Source organism: Rhinolophus ferrumequinum, chromosome 21, assembly GCF_004115265.2.
Source record: "Rhinolophus ferrumequinum isolate MPI-CBG mRhiFer1 chromosome 21, mRhiFer1_v1.p, whole genome shotgun sequence".
Lineage (NCBI taxonomy): Eukaryota > Metazoa > Chordata > Mammalia > Chiroptera > Rhinolophidae > Rhinolophus > Rhinolophus ferrumequinum.
Window position 1 is genome coordinate 43,336,226 of NC_046304.1, and position 23,931 is coordinate 43,360,156.

The 23,931-nt window shown below is 45.0% G+C and overlaps 1 protein-coding gene across 2 annotated transcripts in view; it reads right to left on the reverse strand.

Annotated features, from left to right (window-relative positions):
* The window catches only part of PITPNC1 (phosphatidylinositol transfer protein cytoplasmic 1), a 218,491-nt gene that overhangs the window by 28,107 nt on the left and 166,453 nt on the right, over positions 1 to 23,931 (reverse strand). For both annotated transcript variants that reach the window (XM_033090040.1, XM_033090041.1), the window contains exon 6: positions 14,450 to 14,545. In XM_033090040.1, the coding sequence (XP_032945931.1) occupies positions 14,450 to 14,545 (96 nt within the window). The remainder of the gene's footprint in view (positions 1 to 14,449; positions 14,546 to 23,931) is intronic.

Consider the following 23,931-nt stretch of genomic DNA (forward strand, 5'->3'; position numbering starts at 1 on the left):
ATTTGGTGCCAGAAAAACTCAAAACTCCCTACTTGGAGAAGAGGGAGCATAAGCATGGAAAATGGGAGCACACACCACAAAATAATTTAATAGTCAGCTATCTTGAGCCCCGAGGGTAACCACTGTTGATAATTTTTAGGGGCTAGGGAGAGGATTAAATCAAAAGAGAACCCCAAGAGAGATGGTCAGGAGAAAGTAAAGGATGGGAGGAGGGACAAATAACCATACTAGTTAGTATTTATTAAATGCTTGCTGTGTACCAGAGCCAGTGTCGGGAACCCCCGGTCAGGTAGAAGAAGTACAGGTGGTCTGGGGGGATCTAACGCGGGGATGGTCTTGTGGGACTGAGCCCTGTAACATGGGGGACCTGATACTAACTCCAGGTAGACAGTGTCAGAACTGAAATGTTGGCCATCCAGTTGGTGTCAGACAACTGGAGAACTGGTTGGCCTCAGAGGAAACATCACAGAATTCTCCTCATAACAAGCCTATAAAGTACATTACTTCCTTCACTTTGTAGTGCCCAAGGGGATGCCCCTATTCTCCTCCCAGACTCACTGTGCCACAGTTCCACCTCAGTCCTTGCCATTGGGCATCTTCCACAGCCCCTTCCTTCAGAAATCTCCAGATGGGCAGTAGGCAGCAATTTCTACGTTTCCCTACCAACTTCTGGGGCCACTTTTCAGTCTCGCCCCAGTCTCAGAGGATGGCAGTGCTGAGAGCCTGTAGACCCCTAGCTCAGCAAACAGCTTTCTTGCAGACACCCTAATTTCTGTAATTGATTCTTAGAGTACCCCCTTCCCAGGGCTTTGGGGTTAGGCAAGACATGTACCCCCAATGACTGTGAAAGTATCCCTCTCTCATCTCTAAATATAGACTAGGAGCGGGGAGAGATGGGTGATGAGAGCCATGAGGAGAGGACCAGCTGAGCCATCTGGGTTGGCCCTGGGGAGTACCTGGCCTTACTAAGATTAGCAGCTGCCTGTGGAATGTAGAGTCATAGCTTCTTTGTCCCTGGCTTTGGGCCTGGTTCCCAATTCCAGAGCAACCAGATGTCTTCCTAACATCCTGTTACATAATGCTAACCGGTTCCTTTCAGCACGAACAGAAAATACTATTATTTTTAAGATCACCTCAATACCAGAAAGGTCATTCAAGGGCACACTGGAGGGGACCCCACCTTACTGAGTGTGTGACAGCAGGAGGACAGGCACCAGCTCTCCTAGCAGCCAGTGAGCCAAGCTTCTCCCATCACAGACGGCCACTAGGACCTGCCTCCATTTGTAGCCTTTGAACCGGGACTGCACACTGGGGATTGTCCTGCTCACTCTGATCTTAACAGTGCTGTGTGGACACAGGCTAGGAAGCATTAACAGCCTCGATCCACACTGCAGATGTACAATGTGGCCCATGGACAGCTTGCGTTTATTAAATCGAAAGCTGATAATAGACTAAAAATATTCTTGAGGAGCTACAACGTGGTAACAGTGATCAGTACAGGATTAACTGTCCCCAAATCTAGCTCCTCATGCTCTGTATTATTTTGGAAAACTTGGACATCTAACTGGTTGAACAGAAACCAGTATAGAGACGTTCAATAAGCCAATCAAACTGTAATGTGAAGGTGATACAGGATTTCCATTCTTAAAGCTGGGGTAGATTTCAAATGTATTTTGGCTTTGTAACTCATTTTGTCTTTCCAACTATATCATTACTTAGAATCCCCATATAGCAAGAAGGTAAAAAGTGGTAAGTGGATTCCTCGGGCTATTTCAACCTTCTTTGTTTCACACAATGTATTTCATTGTTTATTGGGCCCAGCAGCACCTCTGTGGTTCTGGGTTTTGTAGAGCAGAAATGAGGGGGGACTGAAAAGGCTTTGGAGTGAGACACCCTGGATTTGAATTTCTCCTCCAACAACTATTACCTGTGTGAATCTGGGCAAGTTATTTAACTCTAAGACTGTTGTGGGATGATCAACTGAGAAAAGGAATGTTTCTCAAACTGGGGTCTGTGAATGCACTATTTGGGGTGAAGGGGGCATAACTTTCTTTTCCCCTTTAATGGTTCCTGCATCACTTAGTTGTAGGATGGCCAGTTTTTGTTCTTCCAGACTAGGTTTGTTTTGGCTAATCCACTATTTTCTCAACTGTTCATAAAGAGTAAATTTTCCCTAGAAGATGGGGCAGGGCGTTCTATCAGATCATTAAGCCGAAGGAGGGCAACCCAGAGACTGGAAAGGCCCCTCCTCCTGCTTACCCCGTGTTTCCCTAAGACCCCCCATTCATATGGTCAGTGACCCAGGGTTAACCAGACACACTGAAGCAGGCAACAAATCTAGAGTGATTTTCAAAGACAGCAGTTGTTTGTACCTCCAGTGTTACCTGAATGAACCAGGTTGGGGGGAGAGGTCGAAGCTTCCTGAAACTTCTGGCAAGTTACTGAAGAGTTTCTCAGCCTCAGTTTCCTTATGTATAAAATGGACATAGCATCTATTCTATCGGGTTGTTAGGATTAAAGGCTATAACCGAATAAACAATGAAGCAATGACTTAATTTTCTCAAAAGATAGTTCCTGTCCCTGTAAAGCTATGTTGAGCAATTCTGGGAGAAATCCGTCGCGACGCCTAAGGCCCAGCTTAATGAGCTAGTAATTGTATGTCTTTCTTGGGGCCCCTTAAAAATAAAGGATGAAGACAAGTGATTTAATCACACCTATTCTTTCCTGGATATTTTTGGAGCAGAAGCTGAACAGTCGGAGTCTGAATAAAGAAAAGTGGAAGAGAGAATCACTGGGTTAGGTTTTAGTTTTCCTGGGGGGGAAAAAACCCCACTTCCATTTTCATAGAGTCGTAGCTGTAGACTCTGAGTGCTAGTTGGGAAAAGGCGCAGACAAGATTGAGCCAGAGGACCTGGTGGACACCGATTAGCGTGTTTGCTTAGAGGAGATAAACTTAGATGAGGGGGGATCCAAAACTAGCCCCCAACTCAGAAGCAATTCTGGAGAAAACCGTCCAAATGTATATCCTAATTCATGGCATTGACTGGAAAGGAAGGGGTTGGCTGTGACTCCACGGATGGTATCAGAGTCCCAACTCTGATGGAACGAAATTCAAAGGCATTGACTGACCCCACCCTCAGTGGGGGAACAGGCAGTCTTCTAGGCTTACTCTAGTTCCTTTTCCCTCCACAAAATTAAATAACAATAAAATGGTTTAAAAACTTGAACACAAAAAACAGCTCTCTTAGGCATAGCTGCCCTACCTTGAATGGGCAATAGACATGAAAAGATACTGCTCCAGTTGGCTCTTGGGTAAGGAGACTGGGCCTTCTGACTCTGGGGGTTGGCCATCTCTGATTAGGAGTTCCTCCCCAATGTGCCAATCAAAACTGATCATTTTGCATGTGTGTCACGGCATGAAAAAGGTCTGCTCTGAGGCTATTTCCCCAAACCTGGTACATTACACACAGATCCTTGGTTCCCATCTTACAGAGGCTGGTTCGGTGGGTCTAGGGTGGGAGTCAGGTACCTGTTTTTTGTTTTCTTAAAAGCTCCCAATGTGATTCTAATCTGATTTGGGAACTCTGCTTTAAGGAATTTTAAATTAATAAGACTAAAAATAGCAGAGGTTGAGGGAGTGGCCCAAGTCCTGAGCAAGTTGTAGATTTAATGCCCGTTTCCTTGGAAGTATAGAGGGAGGTTCCCCATGAGATAGAATTAAAGAGCTTGGTTGCGTATGCTCACTTCTGGCTGAAAATCTTGGGCCCTCTGGTTTCTTCTTTTAAAGTCTTAACTATTATTCTTCTAAAATATACCTGGTAAGAAGGCTCAAGGTGGATAGTTGATAAAATACCCAATCTGCCTTGGGTACCATCCTGGGCCTCCAGTACCACAGATTACCCGAAGTTTATACACAAACAGTAACTGTAACTTCTAAGGTTTCTTAGAAGTGAGGTTTCAGAGGCACATGCCATTCTGAACTCATGTCAAACAAAATCAGAATAACAACACCTTTTACAAAAAGTCTCAGCAGTACACATGGTTGTTTTCTGAAGGATCTTGCTGTACCTGCAGAGGATTCTGTGACCTTCAGAACTGGAGTGACTGGAACCAACCCTCTACTTCTCCATTCAAATCAACAAGTAAAAAGCAATACACAAACTCCCTCAGCGTTCATGGCAACCACTTTCCTAAGACACATGGTTTTTACTGAGCAACTGTCCCAGTAACACATCTGCAGATCTCAATGCCAGAGTCAAAGCAGGGAGAAGAGAACACTTATTAAATGCCTACTATGTGCCAGGGGCTGTGCTAGTCATTTTAATGCCTTGCCTTTCACATCGTCTCATCACATCTCATCTCAACTGTCCATCCGTCCATTAATTTGAAGGGACAGACAAGATTCCAGATGCAGTAACTGGTCATGATGCAATACAATGGCTGCCATCACCTAGGAGACCCACCAAAGCCAAGGCCCCTAGTATCTTGAGTCACACAGGGAAAACATGAGCTGGGAACCCCAGACCATAGGCTCTAGAGGTTATCTTTTGCATAGATCCCTCCACAACACACCCAATTGTTTCTCCCTTCCATGGATGTGTTCCTTTTGGGACATGGAACCATTTCCACAATGACTCTTTCTAGTGAGTCAATGAGTAAATGCCACAATCAGCAATTCCACTCCTGGCAGACTGTCAGAATCTCTGGTTTTGATCTGGGATTTAGGAATTGATTTGCTTCCATTTTGTTTAACCTCCTTGGTCTGGCATTTTATCGCCAGGTCCAATTGGTAAGACCTACAACTGTGATTCTGGGCCCTGAGCTCTGGAGAACCTCATTCATGCAAATTACTGCAGCAGTTCAAAAATGTTTTTCCCTTGAAAAACTAAAAAACAAAAACCCTTTCTCTAGGACAGAGTCGGGCATTAGCATTTTGATAGTAAACATTGGCTTTGTCTAAAACATTGTAGTAGCTTCACAGGATTAGGCCCAAAGAACAGCAGTGGTTTTAAAAATCAACCCTCGGCGTTGTACTTCAGCAGAATTTGGTGACCCAGCTCTCATTTATTTGCAAGAAATGGGATTCGAAAGAGAATACCTATTTATTCCTTGGGAATAAATGATCCTTTAGACCATTATTGATCTAAAAATGCTGTAGCCAGGGCTGTTGAGGGATGGACTATTATTTAATGCCCTTTTATTTCCAAAGGTTTCTTTTCATTAACAAAATATTATTGCTTTCAAGATGGTGGAAGGTGATTTGTTCTCGAAAGGGGTAGCAAAAGAGGGAGAGAAGTAGGTTGATAAGCAGGAAGGTCTTAAACCTCTTGGGGGTCCAGGAACCTCCCTCACCATCCTCTGAGAGTTAGCCTCTCTGGTGAGGTCACAAATAGAGTCCCCCTTGCATGATGGCTGGTGACCCTGTTTTGAAAACTCTCTGCCATTTGCAGGATAAAATCCAAAATACTTGGCTTGGCATTCAAGGCTCTTCTCTTTTGCCTCAGTCAGTTACTCACTGACGCCTACGTGGGTCACTGTCTTTGCCCTCACTTACTGCACTGCCTTTTCTTTTTTTCTTTTCTTTTTTTTTTTTTTTAAAGATTTTATTGGGGAAGGGGAACAGGATTTTTATTGGGGAACAGTGTGTACTTCCAGAACTTTTTTCCAAGTCAAGTTGTTGTCCTTTCAATCTTAGTTGTGGAGGGTGCCGTTCAGCTTCAAGTTGTTGTCCTTTCAGTCTTAGTTGTGGAGGACACAGCTCAGCTCCAGGTCCAGTTGCCTTTGCTAGTTGCAGGGGGCACAGCCCACCATCCTTAGCGGGAATTGAACTGGCAACCTTGTGGTTGAGAGGACGCACTCCAACCAACTGAGCCATCCGAGCTCAGCGGCAGCTCAGCTCAAGGTGCCGTGTTCAATCTTAGTTGCAGGGGGCGGAGCCCACCACCCCTTGCGGGACTCGAGGAGTTGAACGGGCAACCTTGTGGTTGAGAGCCCACTGGCCCATGTGGGAATCGAACCGGCAGCCTTCAGAGTTAGGAACACGGAGCTCTAACCGCCTGAGCCACCAGGCCGGCCCCTGCACTGCCTTTTCAATCTCTCTCATCTTCAAAATTCACTTGCTCCCATACAAGTGTGGGTCAGAGAGTAATTTAATATAGCTTTGAGTGGGGGCAATTTGGCTATATCTAGCAAGGGTTAAACCCATGTACCCATTTATTCAACAACCTCACTTTTAGAATTTATTTTATGGAAATATTAGAACAATGCCCGAAGCATATCATATGAGGATGTTACCTGCAGTACTGTAATAGCAAAAGGATGGACACAACCTAAATCCTACCCAATAGGGAATGGCATAAATATGATATAACCATAAAATGGCACATTATATAGTCACGACAAAACCTGCTAGAGAGATGTGTGCTGCCACAGAAAGATGGCAAACATATATCGTTAGTGAAAAAATTCATGTTGCAAAGTAGTAGGCATCGTGAGCTTATTTTTATAAAATAATGTTACTTATGCATTATGTTTAAGTATAAACACCAACTTTGGCAACAGCTAGCTATCTCTGTGATGAGGCATCATAGCACATTTGTTTTTTGATGTTGCTTATTTATATCATGCTGGAATTGTTTTTTACAAGGATCATGTATTACTTTACGACCAGATTAAACAGTTTTTAAAGGCCCAGCTCAGATTCCGCCACTCCTATGAAGCCTTCCCTGACCACTTCTATTTAGAAAGAGTTGTCCCTTCCTTGAAATCGTGGGGTAATTGATAACTGAACGTAGTAATTTTAAGGGAGTAAATCTCATGAAGGTGTTTCTCCTGCTGCCTCAGGCTTTGCTGTCATTTAGCCTTTCATTTCGTGAGACCTTATCCTCCCGACCAGATCATAAGCTTCTTACAGGTGAGGGTGTTCTACTTTTCATTTTAACCCAAAGACTACGTCCCCACCCAAAGTTCTGCACCCCGTCTTCACAAAGGATCTGTTCTCTAGGCTCAGAGGAATGGCAGAGTGTCCTTCCATTGCAGGATACAGCCCTCCTGGCCAGGCTGCCTGGACCCCGACTCCCACACAGAGGAAACTACTCAAATATTATCAAAGCCAGAGACCCGTTACTTGCCAGTACCATCAGCCTGGATAGAGACACAGTACAAAGTCCAACTTGTATCGCTGGTGCCAAGGGGCCGGGGAGAGAAAAAAAGAAAGCCAGTTTCCCAGGAGACTACCCAGGCTCTCCCTGCAAGGTCGGGTTTTAATAACATTGCAGCTACCATGGTGCTTTCCTCTTGGGACCACAGGGTGAGGGGCGGGGGGAATGTGGGGGAAGCAGGCCCCATGGGAAATGGCATCTGGGTTGTTGCGCAGGTTTCCAAGGGAGCAGGAGGTGAGAGAACCTGCACTGAAAAATGTTCTCCTTTCCCCTCATGGCTTTCCTCATCACCTACTGCTCCGGCCACTTCCAGAGGCCACAACCAAGTGCTTCCACCTCGAACAGCACTGGCCTCATGCAGACCCTGCAAAGACGGTGGGTTCAGGGTCCTGAGATGCAGCAGTGGCTGGGGACCCTCCCCCTGACGCTCTCCTCTGCAGGCTTTTACCCCGTTTGAGGAGAGCTCACTGTGAAGCGCTTTGACAGTGGATCCTCCCCACTTTGTCTTCACGTGAGTGGTGCAGTCAGCCCCTCTTATTATCCAAGAGGTGCCCGAACAGCTGCATTACTCTAAGAAAGAAACAGATGGATGGAGGGAAAAGGGGGAAAAAAATGACAGTAACAACACAACAAACTGTACTCGACAATGTACCCCAGCCTGAGGTAGCTGTGTTAAACCTGGCCATTTGGAGATAACTGAAAATTTTACCATCCTCCACCACCAAGATGTAGGCCAAAATGCAAACATTTTTACTTTGAGGAAGCTGAGTGGTTTGGACGAAGCAGTCTGTACTGAAGGGTACAGCCAAGTACAACAATATTTACTCACTTCGTGTCTCTGTTCCCTTTCGGGGGGGCCCATTGTACTTAGAAAACAGCGTTTAATCTCTCTACCTTGACAGTTATGGGGAAAATTAGATATCTCTCTTTTTGTTCTGTCCTCTCTCCATTAAGAGAGAACTCAACAGGTATTTAGATCGGTGTGGCCAACGGACCAACTGCCGAGGATTTCTTAGGAAATCCAGGAAGACTCTATAATCCAGGGGCCTGTAGGCTGAGTTCAAAATCCCCTTCCCTTAGTTACCCGAGTCAAGAGGAGGACTCTCAATCAATCTGCCTAAAGACTCCCCCGCACCGTCCTACATTCAATTACACCACTTCAGGGATCCGTGCATCTAGGAAAGCCTCCTGTTACCCTTCCTCCTTCATTGCTACCCGGGCTCAAAACATTGTCGGTTTCTTCATGAACATTATTCTTATGCTCTGTTTATCACTGGTAAAGTGGAGCCTTCTTTTACATCCTCCAAAATGAAAGGAAAGAGGAATTTGCTTTTTCTGTAGAAAGAGGATCAAGTTTAAAGGGTAGTAGAGACTGCACACAATCACAATCCATGCCGAGCACAGAGCCTGGCACACAGTAGGCACTTAATAAATGTGAACTAAAGAAATTCATTCATGAGTTTTGCTACTAATAGGTTTTACTAAATATCCATCTTACAGGAAATTTGTGAACTGGTCTACAGCAGTGTTTCTTGACTGCGCCACTTTTGAGATCTTGGGCTGGATGACACAGTCTGTGGGAGCTGTCCTGTGCATTGTAGGGTGTTTTTAGCTGCATCCCCGGCCTCTGCCCACTAGATGCCAGAAGGATCCCCCACCCAGTGGTGACAATCGAAAATATCTGCAGATGTTGCCAGATGTCCCCAGGATGGGGGTAAAATTGCCCCCAATTGAGAACTACTGGTCACGAGACCCCCTTTTTACTTTTCATCAATCAATGAAGATTAAAAAAAGACAAAGCACACACACAAAAAAATCCTCTACTTCTAAACTTCTTCCACCAGGGAATTTCCTTTCCTTTTTCTTTTTCCCTCTTTCTACTCTAAGCACGTCTGAAAATTGAAAAGCTGCATATGCCCTCCACATTTGTGTTTCTGGGGGAGAGCTGCAAGTGGCAGCAGGTAGGAGATGCCATTTTCTCTTGTCATGGAAGCCAAACCTTATGCGTGACTACAGTGAATCAAGGAGGAAAGCCCTGGCTTATTATCTGCCACACCAAAGGCCTCTGAAGTACAGCCCTCCATGCCTGACTTTCAGAGACTGTCCAGACTGGACTAGTCTTGAAGGGTGGGGTGTGTTCTTGCACCCTGCCCCCAAGCTGCTCAGCTTTGCAGACATGGGCTCGCTGCCCGTGCCGTCTGCGGGCCATGCTACAACCTATTGTCCAGAGTTCCTCGTTCCTGGGCTGGGATCTTCACCTTGAAATCTTGGCAGAGCTTCAAAGGGTCGGGATGGAAATCTTGGTAGAGACAATGACCCATGTACCAACCACATAAAAAGTACAACCTGCTCAGACTTTGGTTTCCCCTCCTATTTGTGGCTTTGGTGCTAACGTGACTCGTGCCTTGGTACAAAGAGCCTTACGACCCTGGGGGGCAGGGCCTGGCTGGGGCGCATGGAGACTGACGGAGGTGCTCTCCGTGCCTGAGAAATCACACTGACATTTATTTTTAACAATCTAGCACTGCCCTGCAGAACCCCACAATGAATATGAGCAAACAAAACTTGAGATTAAGAGGCTCTGGGGAACTGGAGCTCAGGCCTGGGAGGTGGAGAGGAAACAGTAGCTCTGCAAAGAGAATAAGGAGAGCACTGGGCTAGGTGATCAGCTGATCCCGAGGCCCTCAGTGTCCTTCTGTGCCCCTGGTGAGTGGTGGCATGAGGGCCACCAGGCAGAGGGCACCCAGAGGAAAATTCCCAGCTTCAGTCACCTTAAGGAGGGAGGCGTTCTTGACGGGATGGCTTGGAGGTTTCCAAGAAGAAATGGAAACAGAAAAGAAAGCGCTTTAATTCCCTTCCCTGGCCTGGATGGTGGTGTGTGTGACAGAAGGTGGGTGGAGAGGAGTGACCCAGATAACCCAGGTCTGAATTCATAAGCATCCAAAATCTTAGAACGGATTCAAACTGCTAGCACTTCAGCTTTCTCCACAGAAAATGTGTTCATATGTATGATGCTGACATAGTCAACTTACAACGATGGAGTGGAAGAAAAAGCCCGTAAAGCTGTACGGCTCAGATTTAAACAGCAAAAAAGAAACTCCGATTCACAACTGTTAGCTTAATGGCAACCAATTCATTTTCTCTGATAGCGCTGGCTCCGAAAATTGTAGCTGCTGAGAGGAAAACACAAAGCCCCTGGCTTTCACTCATTCATTCAACCACCGTTTGGTGAGCAGCTGCTGAGGTCTGCTCATGTCGCACGAGCTTGATAATATTAAATATTTAGCAGGGTCTGTATTTACGTGCCTAACAGTAGCTCTGGGATTTTATCGCCTATGGATATATGAAGTGTCTACTTAAAGAGAAAAAAAAAGATAAAGAAGACAGCTCTTGGCTTTATGGAGCTCTTGACGTGACTATGAGCTAGCATGATCTAGAAGCCACAGACCAGAACTCTGCTGACAGTGGGTACGGGAATGGAAAGCCACAGAGGAGAGGTCATGTTCGAGTTGACCTCTAAAGAGGAGAGACTGGACGCTGCCCAGTTGAGTGGCATAGAGGGAAGGATGCTGGAGTGGAGAAGGCCGAGGGCACGCTAACACTGGGCTTCCTCCCAGCCTGTGAGGGGTGTTTAAGCAGCAAATGACAAGGTCAGATTTTCGTTTTAGAAGGAAACTTTTGTGGTGGGGACGGGGCTGTTACTTATTTGCAGTGTACCGAGTAGAAATTTATTGGAAATGGTTTGCCTTCTGAATTGGTTGTTCCCCCTTATGCTTAGTCCCTGGCTAAAGACACTCAAGCAAGAAAGCCTAGGAAACTCACTTCTCTCCCTTCTGGTGGGTTCACAGTGCAGCCATGATTCTGGAATTCGAATGACAGAGAGGTTGGGGTCACCAAGGAGTCCTAGGGAGCTGACGTTTCTTAAGATTTTATTGCAGGCTCCAATTATGTCTTTCCCTTTGTGATCTGACTGTAGGGCTAGTGAGGAAGAATTCTGTCTGTCACATAGGTTGGCACTCTACTGGGAAGCAGTACTTGACAAGAGTGTACAGCGCTGAGCCCTCGGGGGACCCTTTCTTCCACATCCACTAAGTAACCTTGAGACTCCAGAAAGGAGTGGTGGCTCTGAGCGTGAGAGCTGAACCCTGTGTTCCTTTCATCTCCAATGACCTGTTCCAGGGCAGGGTTTCCCACTACTGTCATTTAGGGCCAGATAACCCTTGTTGTGGGGACTGTCCTGTGCATTACCGGATGGCTAGCAGAATCCCTGGCCTCTACACACTAGTTGCCAGGAGCACCCTCCAACTTGTGACAACCAAAAATGTTTCAGACATTGTAAGCCTCCTTGTGGGTTAAGACCTCCCCCAGCTGAGAACCACTTTTCTAGAGGACAGTTTTTCATTGTACGACTGATCACTCTCTTCCTCTTGAAACTTGCATTCCTTGTTTTCGTTTTTAACTCTCTGGCCAATTCTTTGGATAGTCCTAGGGCCCTCTTCATCCTCTCCCTGATTTCCAAATGCTATCGTCACTCAATACTTGGACCTGATCCCTTTTCCCATTGTACTTTATGCTTTCTTCCTCTCATCCACCCCTAGGATTTTAAAATTCCTTCTATCTGCCAAATACTCCCAATTTTGTCTCCAGCCCAGACCTCTCATCTAAGCTCCAGACTCATTCCTATTTGTTCTAGATGTTTCACTGGCCTCACAAAATCCATCCATCTTTCTCTAAAATCCATTTCTCTTCTTATCCCCATCTATCCGTTGTCCAAGCCATAAAGCTTAAGGTCATCCTGACTCTTCCTTTTCTCTCATCTTCATATCCAGTCCATGGCCAATCCCTGCCAATTCTATCTTCAAAATAAACCTCAAAATCATCTGCTCCCAGCCCTCCAGTTCCAGCCACTATATAACCTAAATAACCAATAATATGGATAACTCCAATGACCTCAGTGGTTTCCTTTCACTCTGCTCCCTTCCAGTCCATATTCCACCCAGAGCGGTCTTCTCAAAGCACAAATCAGAGCATATGATTTAATTGCTTGAAAGTCACTCCATTACACTTGAATAACATCTACACGGCCCTATCCTCCTTTCCAACTTCGCTTTGTGCCGTTCTTCCTTTGGTTTCCACTGCTGCCTCCATGCTGGCCTTCTTTTGTGTCCTCATGCGTGTCACCTTGGGGCTCCCACACATGCTGGGACCTCCACCCGGAGTACTGTCTCCCACCTCTTTTCATCCTGTGAGTCTCGGCCTGTCATCTCTTCCAGAACATCTTTCCTCATCCCATCCTTTGAAATTTGGTTTTCCCATCACAGTCTCTCCCTGCATGATTCTTTATGGCACTTGTGACTTTGAACTCCGTATGTATTCGTGTGCCTATTTTTTTTATTGTTTGGTTCCCCTGTTAGACTGGAAGTGCCCTGAGGGGACCAACCCTCTGCGTCTCTTCTGCCCATTGCTATGTCCCCATCTTAATCCTGGATGTGACCCTCAGTGAGTACTCAGTAAATATTTATTGGATGAATGACTATTCACCTCTCATTTCCTTGGTCAAACTGCATGCAGAAAAGAATACTGCACGAACCCAGAGAATGAATGCCTATGAAGCACGAAGTCTAATCTAGAATGTCTACGTAAATGACAAGAAGCTTTCCAGTGGTGGTTCCTGGGAGCATGAAGCACAGGGAAATGCGTCAGGCACTGCTGACTAGAAATGAAACTTGGTGGTGTCATCATTAGTATTCCATATCTGTCCTAAGACTTTTCACAGAATCCGGAGGGAACTCCCCGGGGTAACGGACAGGATCGCTCCAAAGCAATCGAAGAGGAAGAGCTGAAGTTTTCTGGCAATACTGCCTTCCTGGAAGGCCTGAGCTCCCAAGAGGCCAGGATGTCCAGGATGGACCACCCCCTACCCCTCTAGGAGCCACACAGGTGATGTGCCAACAGTTTCATCCAACATGTCGTATGATCCCCACATCGCCAAAGCCCCATCGGTGGATTTGAAAGGAAACCACAGAAATTTCTCCTGCGTAGAGTGAGACAAGGGGAGGTCAGGTTTCTCCTGCTTTCCCCGCAGGTCCACAGTTCCACACAGAGTGTTTCACTTTGTTTTTCTGAAAATTCACGAGTGTGGCGGGCTGCAGTGTGCAGTGTAAATGGGTGATGTTAAAAAGCTCAGGCTTTGACTCGAACCCAGAGTGATTCATATCAGCCTCTCCCGGTCTTTGAAGAGACAGCAGCTGCAGAGCACATGCCTGCAGTTCAGCAGCAGCTCAGCATTTGCTAAGATCAGGTTAGACTTTGACATCCGAACGAATCCCAAAATGTGGAGGCAAAAAAGCTGAACCATATTGGGAGCCCAGTTTGTGCAACAGTGGAATTTATTTTCAACGGGTTTATTTATTATGTCTTAAATCAGTCTTAATGAATCTGACAGAAGAGTTTCAAGGTCCACCCGTTACGGCTCAAGGACGACTCTGGGGCCCTGAGTCCAAACATATTGTGATTGGCTGCATGTTGCTAAACAGCAAAAATAGCCCTGCATCTGTTGTCCTTGCAGGGCTGGGGCGTTATTTACAAGGGGAATCACCCAAGTTCCATCAGCAGCCATTAATACAATACGAAGGGGATACAAATGATGACTTATGTCAACAGTAAAATAAAAAGGTCGGACCAAGCAAACAATGGATTCTGGCAGGGGTAGAAGCTTGTAGGGAAAGATATTCTCTTAAATTATTCTCATTCAAGATGAAAGAAGGAGAAGCTTCCCATGAAGGCGCTTCCTGCTTTGAGAGCAAGGTTAGTGCCGGGATGAGCTGCCAGTTCAATATTCACTCAGAGGGAACTGATGGAGCATTTTGTGTCAGACTTTAAAGATACAAATAAAGATTCACAGCCCCTGCCCCTCAGGAAGCATGCAGACGGAGAGGACCAGGTTGTACAGAAGCCAGGAAAACTGGAAGCCAGAGGTGGCCGCCGTGTTTTCAGAGAGGCCCGTATGTTGGATAGTTCAGCCTTTTGAATATTTTGCTGCCCAGAACGATGGCAGAGTTGGGGAGTTGGGAAGACTAATTGAAATTGAGTGGCAGCCAGGGCCAGTGACGAGCCCTGAGGAACAGGGACTTAATTTTGAGACTCACAATTAAGAATCCAACAACATGTGAAACCAAATTGAATCAGGATAAAGACAGATGGAGGTCTCTCAGGCTAGGCTGGACTTAATAATATTTGGTGAATAAATGAATAAATCTTTTCTACATGTCATCCCATCTATTGCTTACCTCAGATTCTTTGTAGTAACGTTCTGGAAGTTCATCGCAGGCAATATCAATAAAGCAAACTTCTCTCTCGAGGTCTTTGGCTTCACTGTCAAAAATCTGAAAGGGCAGAGCAACACATCAAAGGTTAGTGATACCAGGTGATACCCTCAAGGTGTCCGCAGGTTGGCACACCCGTGCCTGCGGTGAAATAACACCCCACAGAGCATCTTCACGTGGCTCAGTGCCCCTGGCTACTGTTTTCCACCTGTCTCAGACTGTGCGAGAACCATGAAAGGCTTTTATTCATGGCCTACGTTTTGTCACATCAGAGGCAGGTGTAGCATCAATCACTGCATGGTGAGGGGTAGAAGATAAAGGCTATTTTTAGAAGTTCTCGAATGAAGAAATACATCTCTTCCAAAAGTCTTTTCCAAAAATGACGTCTGTTGATTTTTGGCAGTTAATCTGAACAAAGGGAGGAAAGAGACTAAAAAAGGTCTGGCTAGATATGAGGCATAGAGCAGTAATATAGCCCAAGATTTAGAGAAGAAAAAAAATGTGGGGTTTTTTTGTGTGTGGAATTTTTACATATATTTAATAAATAATACGTGTTCATTGCAGAAAATGCAGATAAACAGAAGAAAATAAAGACTGCCCACAATCCCAATACCCAGGGATAAACATGGTATTATTCTTGATCATTTAAGAGCACAGTTTCCTTGGTACACGTAGGGGTGAGAAAGCAGAACTTGGAAAGATACTCAGATGGCTTCCTGCCAGTCTACTCTAGATTTCGTGGGCCAGAATGTCTATCACTTGCAAAGAAATGTGTAAGACAGCCACATATAGAGATATAAATTTTGGTGGAAAGATTATGTTCCTCTAGTTTTCCCAATTGCCATTTTTCTGTTCTAAAGGGATGATCTTGCCAGCGCTTCTGAAAAATGGTAAACAGATTAAGTTTGCAAAAACCAGTTCATCCTTGAAGGAAGTTTCAACTGTATCCCCACTTCATTGTTTAGTTAATTCCAGCAGGGGGGTCTGCTGTTAACACTAATTAAATCTGACTCTTCAGAAAGGAATGGAATATTTTGGAAGAACAAGGAATATTTAGTCATCAACCGATGACTAAAAACACGGTCTTGACACAAATTTGGTGCCTATTAATAATATATCTCTCACAGGAAAGCAACTGCAGGGCTCTGTACATGCTATACTCTCCTTGGTTTGATTGCCAGGTTGAAAGTATTAGTACTTTCCAAATGCTTTCTGAATAATATTGGTGTTGTAATTATCCTCCAAGTCTGCTGTTTGCTCTGTTGCTTATTCTAAAATGATTGGAGACTGGATTCTTCAGACTGGTCCAAGGAGATTAACACCCTGGTCTGACCTGAAGTGGCCACTGCATTTTCCTTAAAGGCAAGAGAAAGATTGATTCTTGGATCAGCTCTGATTCCTTCCACTGCCACTTGAAGTCAAGTGCTTTGGGGACCCTCCTGAGATGTGTGGGAGGGACAGACAGATTGCTTTGAAATGAAACAGACGGTGGGGAAACAAGTTCAAGTTTGAGTGGAGAACTAAGTTGAGAAATGAAATACTGGGTCTCAGGTTGCTTGTGTGTTTCTCTTGCTCTCTTTTATGCACTGAGTCTCTTTTAAGTGTGTGCCAAGAGAAGAAAGACACGTGCCTTCTTAAGGAAACAAAACAAAATGGAACACCCCAGAGGGAAATGAGCTTCTAGAGAGTAAATTGAAAAAGAAGTTAGAGGGGTCTGACATTTATTGGTGGTAAGATTTATGGGCCTGAAGATGGGGAAATAAACAGGGGTTAAGGGAGTTAATGACAGATTATGTGGCATTTCCTACTTTAATTCAAACATTTTTTTGATCACCAGTTATCACATTACCTCTCAGCTCCAAATTCACCCTTTGGTCTCTGCTCTGAGACAATGGACGGGACCCTGCAAGCATTTCTCCTTTATAGTGAGTACATTACGCCATGTCCTAGAGGGAGGACTCTGCAGGAAGAAGAAGGGGGCTCCTCTCCCTGGTTTGGATTTTACTCCTGTTGCAGACTATGTGAAGAGACGTTCAGTGCTGCTGTCCCAGCGGCATGCTCAGCGTGCCGAGTTGCTCGGTGACTTTGCAACCCTTCGCTCTGGCTTGCCTGAGGCTGGCACCATGCGATCCAGGCCTTGCATTGGCAGTGGTACTCTGACTCTACACACCTGCCAACAAGCCTCATCTCACCTACACCCAGAGGGCTGTTTTTAGCCGCCCAGCAACCGTGGACCAGCTCTCGTCCAGGCAGCCCAGCAAACCTCTCTGCCATCCCTTGGGCTACGACCACGACTTCTCCAATGAAGTCTGAGCCCCCACTGTGGAGAGGGGCCCCTTCCAAGTTGGTTCTAGTTTGGGTACAATTCTCCCTCAGCCTTAGGTACCCTTTATGAGTACAGTATTATTATCCCCAATTTTCACATGAGAAACCAAGGCTCAAAGGAGTACAGAGCTTTGCCTGAGGTCACACAGCAGAGAAGGTTAGATCCAGGGCAAGTCTCCAACCTTCACCACCAGGCTCCTCCAGTGATAAAAGGTTGCCTCTTGGCACCCAACCGAGAAGATAAATATTAGTCAAAAGTGCTTCCTGCTTCTTTCCAGAAAGATGAAATTGGAATCTGGTTCTCCTCCCACTACTTAGAAAATGTATGTCCTGAGTAGCTGTTATTGGGAACTCCCCAAAGACTGGGAGCTTTTCTTCTCGTTGAATAGCTGACGCTGCAGCATCTATGTAGGTACCACCCTTCAATTCAAACTCTGGTCTCCTTCATTAATGTGGCACTTAATTCTTGCATTGAAGTCCATGAAATGTCAAGCACCTTTGCAGTAAATGTTTCAGGGTGGGTTCCCACCACCTGAAGAAAGCCACAAAAAAATCACTTTGAGGACCTCCAGGTCCCTTCAGGCTTGAGATTACAAAGAGTCGTAATTTCCAATAAATAATTAATCTCCAATGACTAGAGATTTTAGGAGATGCTCTTAGGTGCTCCGTAAAGTGCCTGCTGAATTAATGGAAGGCATTAGCTTCTACCTTCCAAAGAGGAATCTGTAGCAGCAATATTGCTTACTGATTGATGTTAGTTTCCTTTCATGAGTCTGAGTTCTTGGTTGTAAGCACCCTAACTTTCCTGAATTCCTAATATAGAGCTTAAGGTGGGGTGGAAACCTCCTGCTATTGGCTGACAGGTTCTACACTGGGAACCATATCTGAGTTTGAATTCAGTGATCTCCTCTGTGTAACCTTGGGGCAGGCCCTGCACCTTCTCTGCAAAATAAAAGGCTTAGTATAGATGGGTAGGGTTCAGGGAGTTATGAAACATCCTGGAATTTGGAACTGTACCCAGAATTCGGGGAGGTGCATTTTTCTGGAGAGAGAGAGACACCTTTCATCTGATTATCAAAGATAATCTGTGGCCTCGGTGAGGTTGCGATCAAGAGACCCTGATGACCACCGACATTCTTTCTAATCGAAATGTCTTGTAGTATTGCCTAACCTCTGGGTCATGTCAGTCTTCCAGGTCTTGCTCTTTGGCTCAGTTCTTTTCGAGCAGACTTGGGCGGTGCAGAGGGGCTGCAGCAGCAGGGAACCAGGAAGCGGTTGGTGGGGGTCATGATGAAGTGTAATCAGAGGCCACAGCCAGAATGAAACAGTGTAATCTTCATGTGCAGTTTAGGGCATGGCCCAGAGTTAAGCCAATGCTGTTAGAACCAGAGGCTTGCCAGGCCCCAAAGGAAAACGAGAGTAAGTATTCATTTAGGCTTCCCCAGTGGCAGTGATAGCAGCTGTCAACTCTGGTCCAACCGCCAGCTCTTTGAGGTGGAGTAAAAGATCTGCTGAGATAACTTTAGGACAAGATGCATCTTGATACGTCAAGTCAAAGGTCTGCCAGGATCACACCTGACACATGTGCTATGCACTGTCAGGCTTTGGGAGCTTCTATGGCAGAATTTGTCTCCTGAGATGGGGGTTGGATTTGGGAAGCGTGGTACTGTCCCTATTCCCCTATAATGACATTCTCATCTTTGGTTATTTATCAGACATTCCCACCCACGGATCCTCTGCAGGGGATTTCAGTGCCAATGGTGGACTTCCGCTACCTCCACCTCCTCTACCACCCCACCAGGCAATGAACACTCAATAAAACAAACTCCTTTTAATATACACTGAACAATACTACAATGAGAAGGCAAATCTCCTGAGTAAATTCTATCTTATAGATTCCAAAATAAAAAGGGAGTAATTTTCCCTTTCTTGTAAAGCATTATGAACATTAAGTATCAAGTATCTTTAAAATCTTCATATATTTTGACCTAGTAAGCTTAAGCTTTGGAGAAGTTATCTTAAGACCTTAAATAAAGGGAAAGCTTTATGTACAAAGATTTTTCACTGCAACATTATTGTAATGGTAAGAAAAGAGAGAGAGAGAGAGAGAGAGAGAGAGAGAGAGAGAGAGAGAGAGAGAGCAAACAGCTTAAATATGGGAAAATGGCCAAGGAAATTATGCTAAATCCAACTGATGAACTATTATGTAGCCATTAATAACTCCATTCTTAAAAATGATTTTCCCAGAGGGCATACATGGGGGTGGGTGGGATGGAGAAAAGGAGATGCCCATATTTGATACAGGCAAATGCTGAGTCATGAGGTCATAACAACACACCAGACTTCTTCCTTGAACAGCAGTGTCTTTCTGGATTCTGTAATCTCTCGTTTTGCTTCTAGATTTTGTGATCTCTCTTGTTACAGCCCATTGACGTGACAGCACTGTTACGGCGGCTTTCAGAAATCCACCATCCTGGGAATCAGGGATTCTGCAGCCCCTTTTTCTATAATGGTAACTTTTGTGGTTTAAGATCCAAGTTTAGATGGGAACTCTCTGTACTTTCTGCACAATTTTTCCGTAAACCTAAAACAGCTCTAAAAAACAGTCTATTATTACAAATTGGGGGGGGGCAGGGAGGGAGATCCAAGCTTAGTAGCTGTGTGGATTTTATTTTCCTGCCATCTGCCCAAGTTACCAAGGAAGCAGGTAGGGGTAGTTGATTAGTAGGGATTGTGAGAAAAATCTACTAGTCATTTTGTTTTATGCCTCAGATATGATTAAGAGAACAAGCCATCACAGCTAAGCCACTGTTGTCCTCTTACTTTATTTCGCTGAACTTGGGAGGTCTCAGGGGTAAGCGGTTGACTAAGACATACCAGCCAAGAACAGGTCAAGCAAGAAGGCACACAGGAAGCAGAATATTTGTTTTAACAGTGCTTCTTTCCATTTTAATGCTCTGGGTTGGGTGGAAGGCAGGGGACTGTGGAGCCACCAGCAGCTGGAAAAAGGAAAGATTCTTCCCTAAAGTCTCTGCAGGGAGCGTGGCACCGCTGACACCTTGATTTCAGACTTCTAGCCTCCAGAACGGTGTGAGAATAAAATTTCTGTTGTTTTAAGCCCCCCAGTTTGTGGTAATTATTAATAGTTATGGTAGCTGTAGGACACTGATACAACTCTACACCTTTCTTTCTTCCTTCCTTCCTCCCTCCCTCCCTCCCTTCCTTCCTTCCTTTTTTTAAGGACCTCTTCCTTCCATTCTCAAGATCAAGATGAAACTCTCAGTCTCTGGAATGGGAAAAACTGTCCTGAGCTTTCGTGAATGCAGGCAGCCAGGCTTTCTTTCTTTCTTTCTTTTTTGTTTTTGTTTTTTTTTGGTTCTGCTATTAAATGTGTGCAGGAAGAAGAGGGGGGTTAGAACGTGAAAAGAAAACTCAGAAGAAGGTACTAAATGTGGATTTCAGACTGGTGACGAAGACTCACTCCTTAACCAGATTTTAAAGAAAACAAGTATTCATGACACCTGTTCAAGACGGTAAGGCGGAGATTTGTCTTTTTCCTGTCACCGCCCACCCTCAAAGGTTGCAGAAAAGTCAAAACAGCAGACAGAAACCTGATGCCAACAATACAGAAGAGACAGAAGGACAGGAATGACGGAGGGCATTGCTCATCAGCGAAGCTCAAAATCAAAAGCTGATGATACGTGCACCTGAGGAATGAGAACAACTGAGAGAGAAAAGAGGAAAGGATGCCCTGGAAAGTGGGGGGATAGACATCTCAGGGTAAAGAGCAGAACACACTGAAGGTGAATTCACAGCTCGATCCCTTGGAGGGAAAGGATACGTCTTTCTATTAGAGAATCGGTGTCTAGAAAGAGCTCCAGGAAACAGGCGGAGGGTTGAGAACCCATTTCACATTGTGGCTTGAAGTGAATGCACATTTGGGTGAGATGAAAGGTGAGGAAGAAGGTTCAAGACACAGGAGTCAAAGTGACACGGTGACGGATGAGAAAAACGATTCTGGCTGGAGAAACAATGTTCTAATGAGGGGTCACTCATGAAGAAAAGGAGAGAAAAGTCCATTAAAGCAAAGCAGAAGGGTCACAAATGCTATGACTCACTTCATTTACTAAAATGACTTTTGTTTCCCCCTGTGGCACAAAAAGGCTTCTAAGTTATGGTTCCCAGGGCATCTGTAACAAAGCCCTTTTCATAAGCTTGGTCTAATGTCAGAACAGAGCAGCCTCAGTCCGGATTCTTCCTCCAGGCCACAGCCCCTTGGGACACGCAGACTGTGTCCCGAGACCCGGCCAACACTTCACACGGGCACGTGTGGATACTGGCACCTGAGATGGTGTATGGTTCCCTCGCAGTATGATCAATAATGCTTCCTAATATAAGTCTCAGAGGCTGAGCTTAAAATAGTTTCAATTTCTCCTCGTTCCTTCTTATGTCAATTCACAGGGTAGGCTGTGGGAACGAGTACTGCTGGTTTTCTCAAGCGGACGAATCGATATTTAACCTGGAAGCGTTCACAGCCTTGCTTTGGGACAGCCCTCAATAGCCTCAGTGTTTGGGGCTTGCCACGTCAAGGTGACTCTGATCCCCGTCCTTCCCCAAAACGTTTTGGAGACGAAACAATGAGACTCCTTTTGCACAAAGAGGCAGAGTTCCTGACACAGAAAATTGACTGGTATTCGCTTTTCCCCAAGAAGCCACTACCTCAGTCTTGAGGGAAGAGAATAAAATACTGAGATGGTTTGTGGAGGCTGGTGCGGTGGAGAGGCCACACCAGGATGTCAACAGACACGAGGAGAGTGACAAGGAGACTGCCAGCAGCCTTACTCTCTAGAGTTTCCTTCTCTTGTTCACCAAACGAGTGTCCTGAGGTACTTCAGAGTCTTATGTCTCCTTCCAGCTCGTTCCTGGCATGCCTCGCCCGGCAAAACAATGAGACGGGCACCAGCCCAAAACCACTTAAGCCTCATGACAGATTGCATCAACTGTCAGAAAAAAACAAAGTTAAGGGAACAGATTGTTACATTTTCCTGGTAGGTTGTATTTTGTTTGGTTTTCCTTTCAGTATGGCTCCCAAAGATACAGTTGTGAATCAACTTTGGGCTGTCGCTCATGTCATTCGAATATAACCACCTTTTCTTTTCTCTTTTCCATCTCGTAATACTCCTTCATTACGGAAAATATAGTTAGAAAACTGCAGAGAGAGAAAATATAGTATGGTGGTGATGGGCCTGGACTCGAGTCAGCAGGCCTGGGGTTAAGCCCAGGCTCTGCATCTCGGCTGGGTGACCTGGGTACACTAACGAGGACAGCTGGACCTCACTTTTCTCATCTGTGAAGTAAGAGCATTATCAGTTACTCCCTTAATGGGTAGGAGTGAGGCCTCAAAGACATACAGCAGATAAAGCCCACTTTATTTTGACCTGGCCACAGTAAGTGCCCTGTTGATATTAGATGTTAGTCTCATGGGGGGAGAAGGGGAATTACCACAAAGCCAGCACTCGTTTTTAAGGTCTGCATCACATTTCATCATACGGCTGTAACACAAATGAACCTATCTGTTCATTTAATGTTTAAGACCTTTCCTTCCCCCCCATTGTTTATAATACTATAGTGAATACCTGTAATAAAATGTTAATCTTCGATTGTTAATGACCCAACAAATCTGTGTATACAGATACTTTCTCTGAATTCCAGGCTTTTTGATAGCAATGGACTATCGGACACCAATCTAATTTTAGTTAAATTGACATGTTCAAAACTCCATTCATCATCTCCACCCCTACCCCTTCGGTTTTGAAGTTTGAGTTGGCTCCTCCTCTTGTGGACCTTTAATCTAAGGGAGAAACTTGGGTGTCATCCTGGGCTCTTATTTTTTTCTCATTCTCATATCTGGTCACGCACAAAGTCCTGTGAATTCCACTGCCTTTGTATCTCACCAATCCATCTCCCTGACAGACTTTCTATTCTCTATCTCACCTGGACAACCACCGGACCCTTAACTTCCCTTTTTCTTGAGACTCTGGTTTCCACACTCCATCCATCCATCTATCCATATACCCACCCATGACGTTTTCTTCCCAATATACTAGGATGGGTTTGTTCATCACCCTGGAACATGTCTGGTTATGGTGGAAAGAGTATAGACCAAGAGTCAAAACATCTAATTCTAGTCTTGGCTCCATGGCTTAGGAGTTATGTGGCCCTAGAAACTCATCAAGCCTCAATTCACCATCTGGAAGCGAGCACTCTTCGTGTCAGGACCAGGTGAGATAATGGGTGTGAAGGTGCCAGGTAAATTCCAAAATGCTACACAAATATATGGAATTAATACACTTGGTCTCTACCTGTCAACTAACTCACCGTCTGTGATGCTCCTTTTTTCTCTCTTCCTGGATTCACGCATGGCCCCCACTTACCCCTCTGAGCCTCAGGCTTCCTAACAACTCACTGTTGCAACCTTTTAAGCCCTGGCTCTTGCTCCTCGTTTTGCTCTAAAGGCTCTTCCCCACCCTATCTGCCTGTGTCACACTAATTCATCTTCCAAGGTCATGGCCTCTGCCAAGCCTTTCTTGATTATCTTTTAGTAAAGCATAAGCATATATATATATATATATATTATATATATATATATATATATAATATATATATGAGTTCATTTTTTGGGGGAGGTAACATGTGGTTATGGTTAAATTCTTGGGCTCTCAGAGATCCCAATGCATATCTCCTTGATGGCACTGCCAGGGGAACACTACCTCCAGGAAAGTGGTATGTCTCAGCTGTTGCTCCTTTTGTTAAATTAAAGGATCATAAATCATTAACACCCAAAGAAAGGTTGAACAATTTATCTTTCAGCTCCAGGCTTTTGAAATCTCCCCAGCTAAAGCCTAATCAGGCAAATGGCAATAGATCCATTGTGGGTTTTGTTTTAAAATATAATTACCTATCAAACTGGAGAATCTAGAGTGAATGTCCTAGTTGTATTGTTTTGGATAGCTGCCTGGACATGGAAGATGAAATAACCTTGACAGGTGACAGCGAAAGTCTATCATTTCAGTTAATTCTGCAGATCTGGACTAGCAGCACCCCAAAGGCTCTAGTAAAAG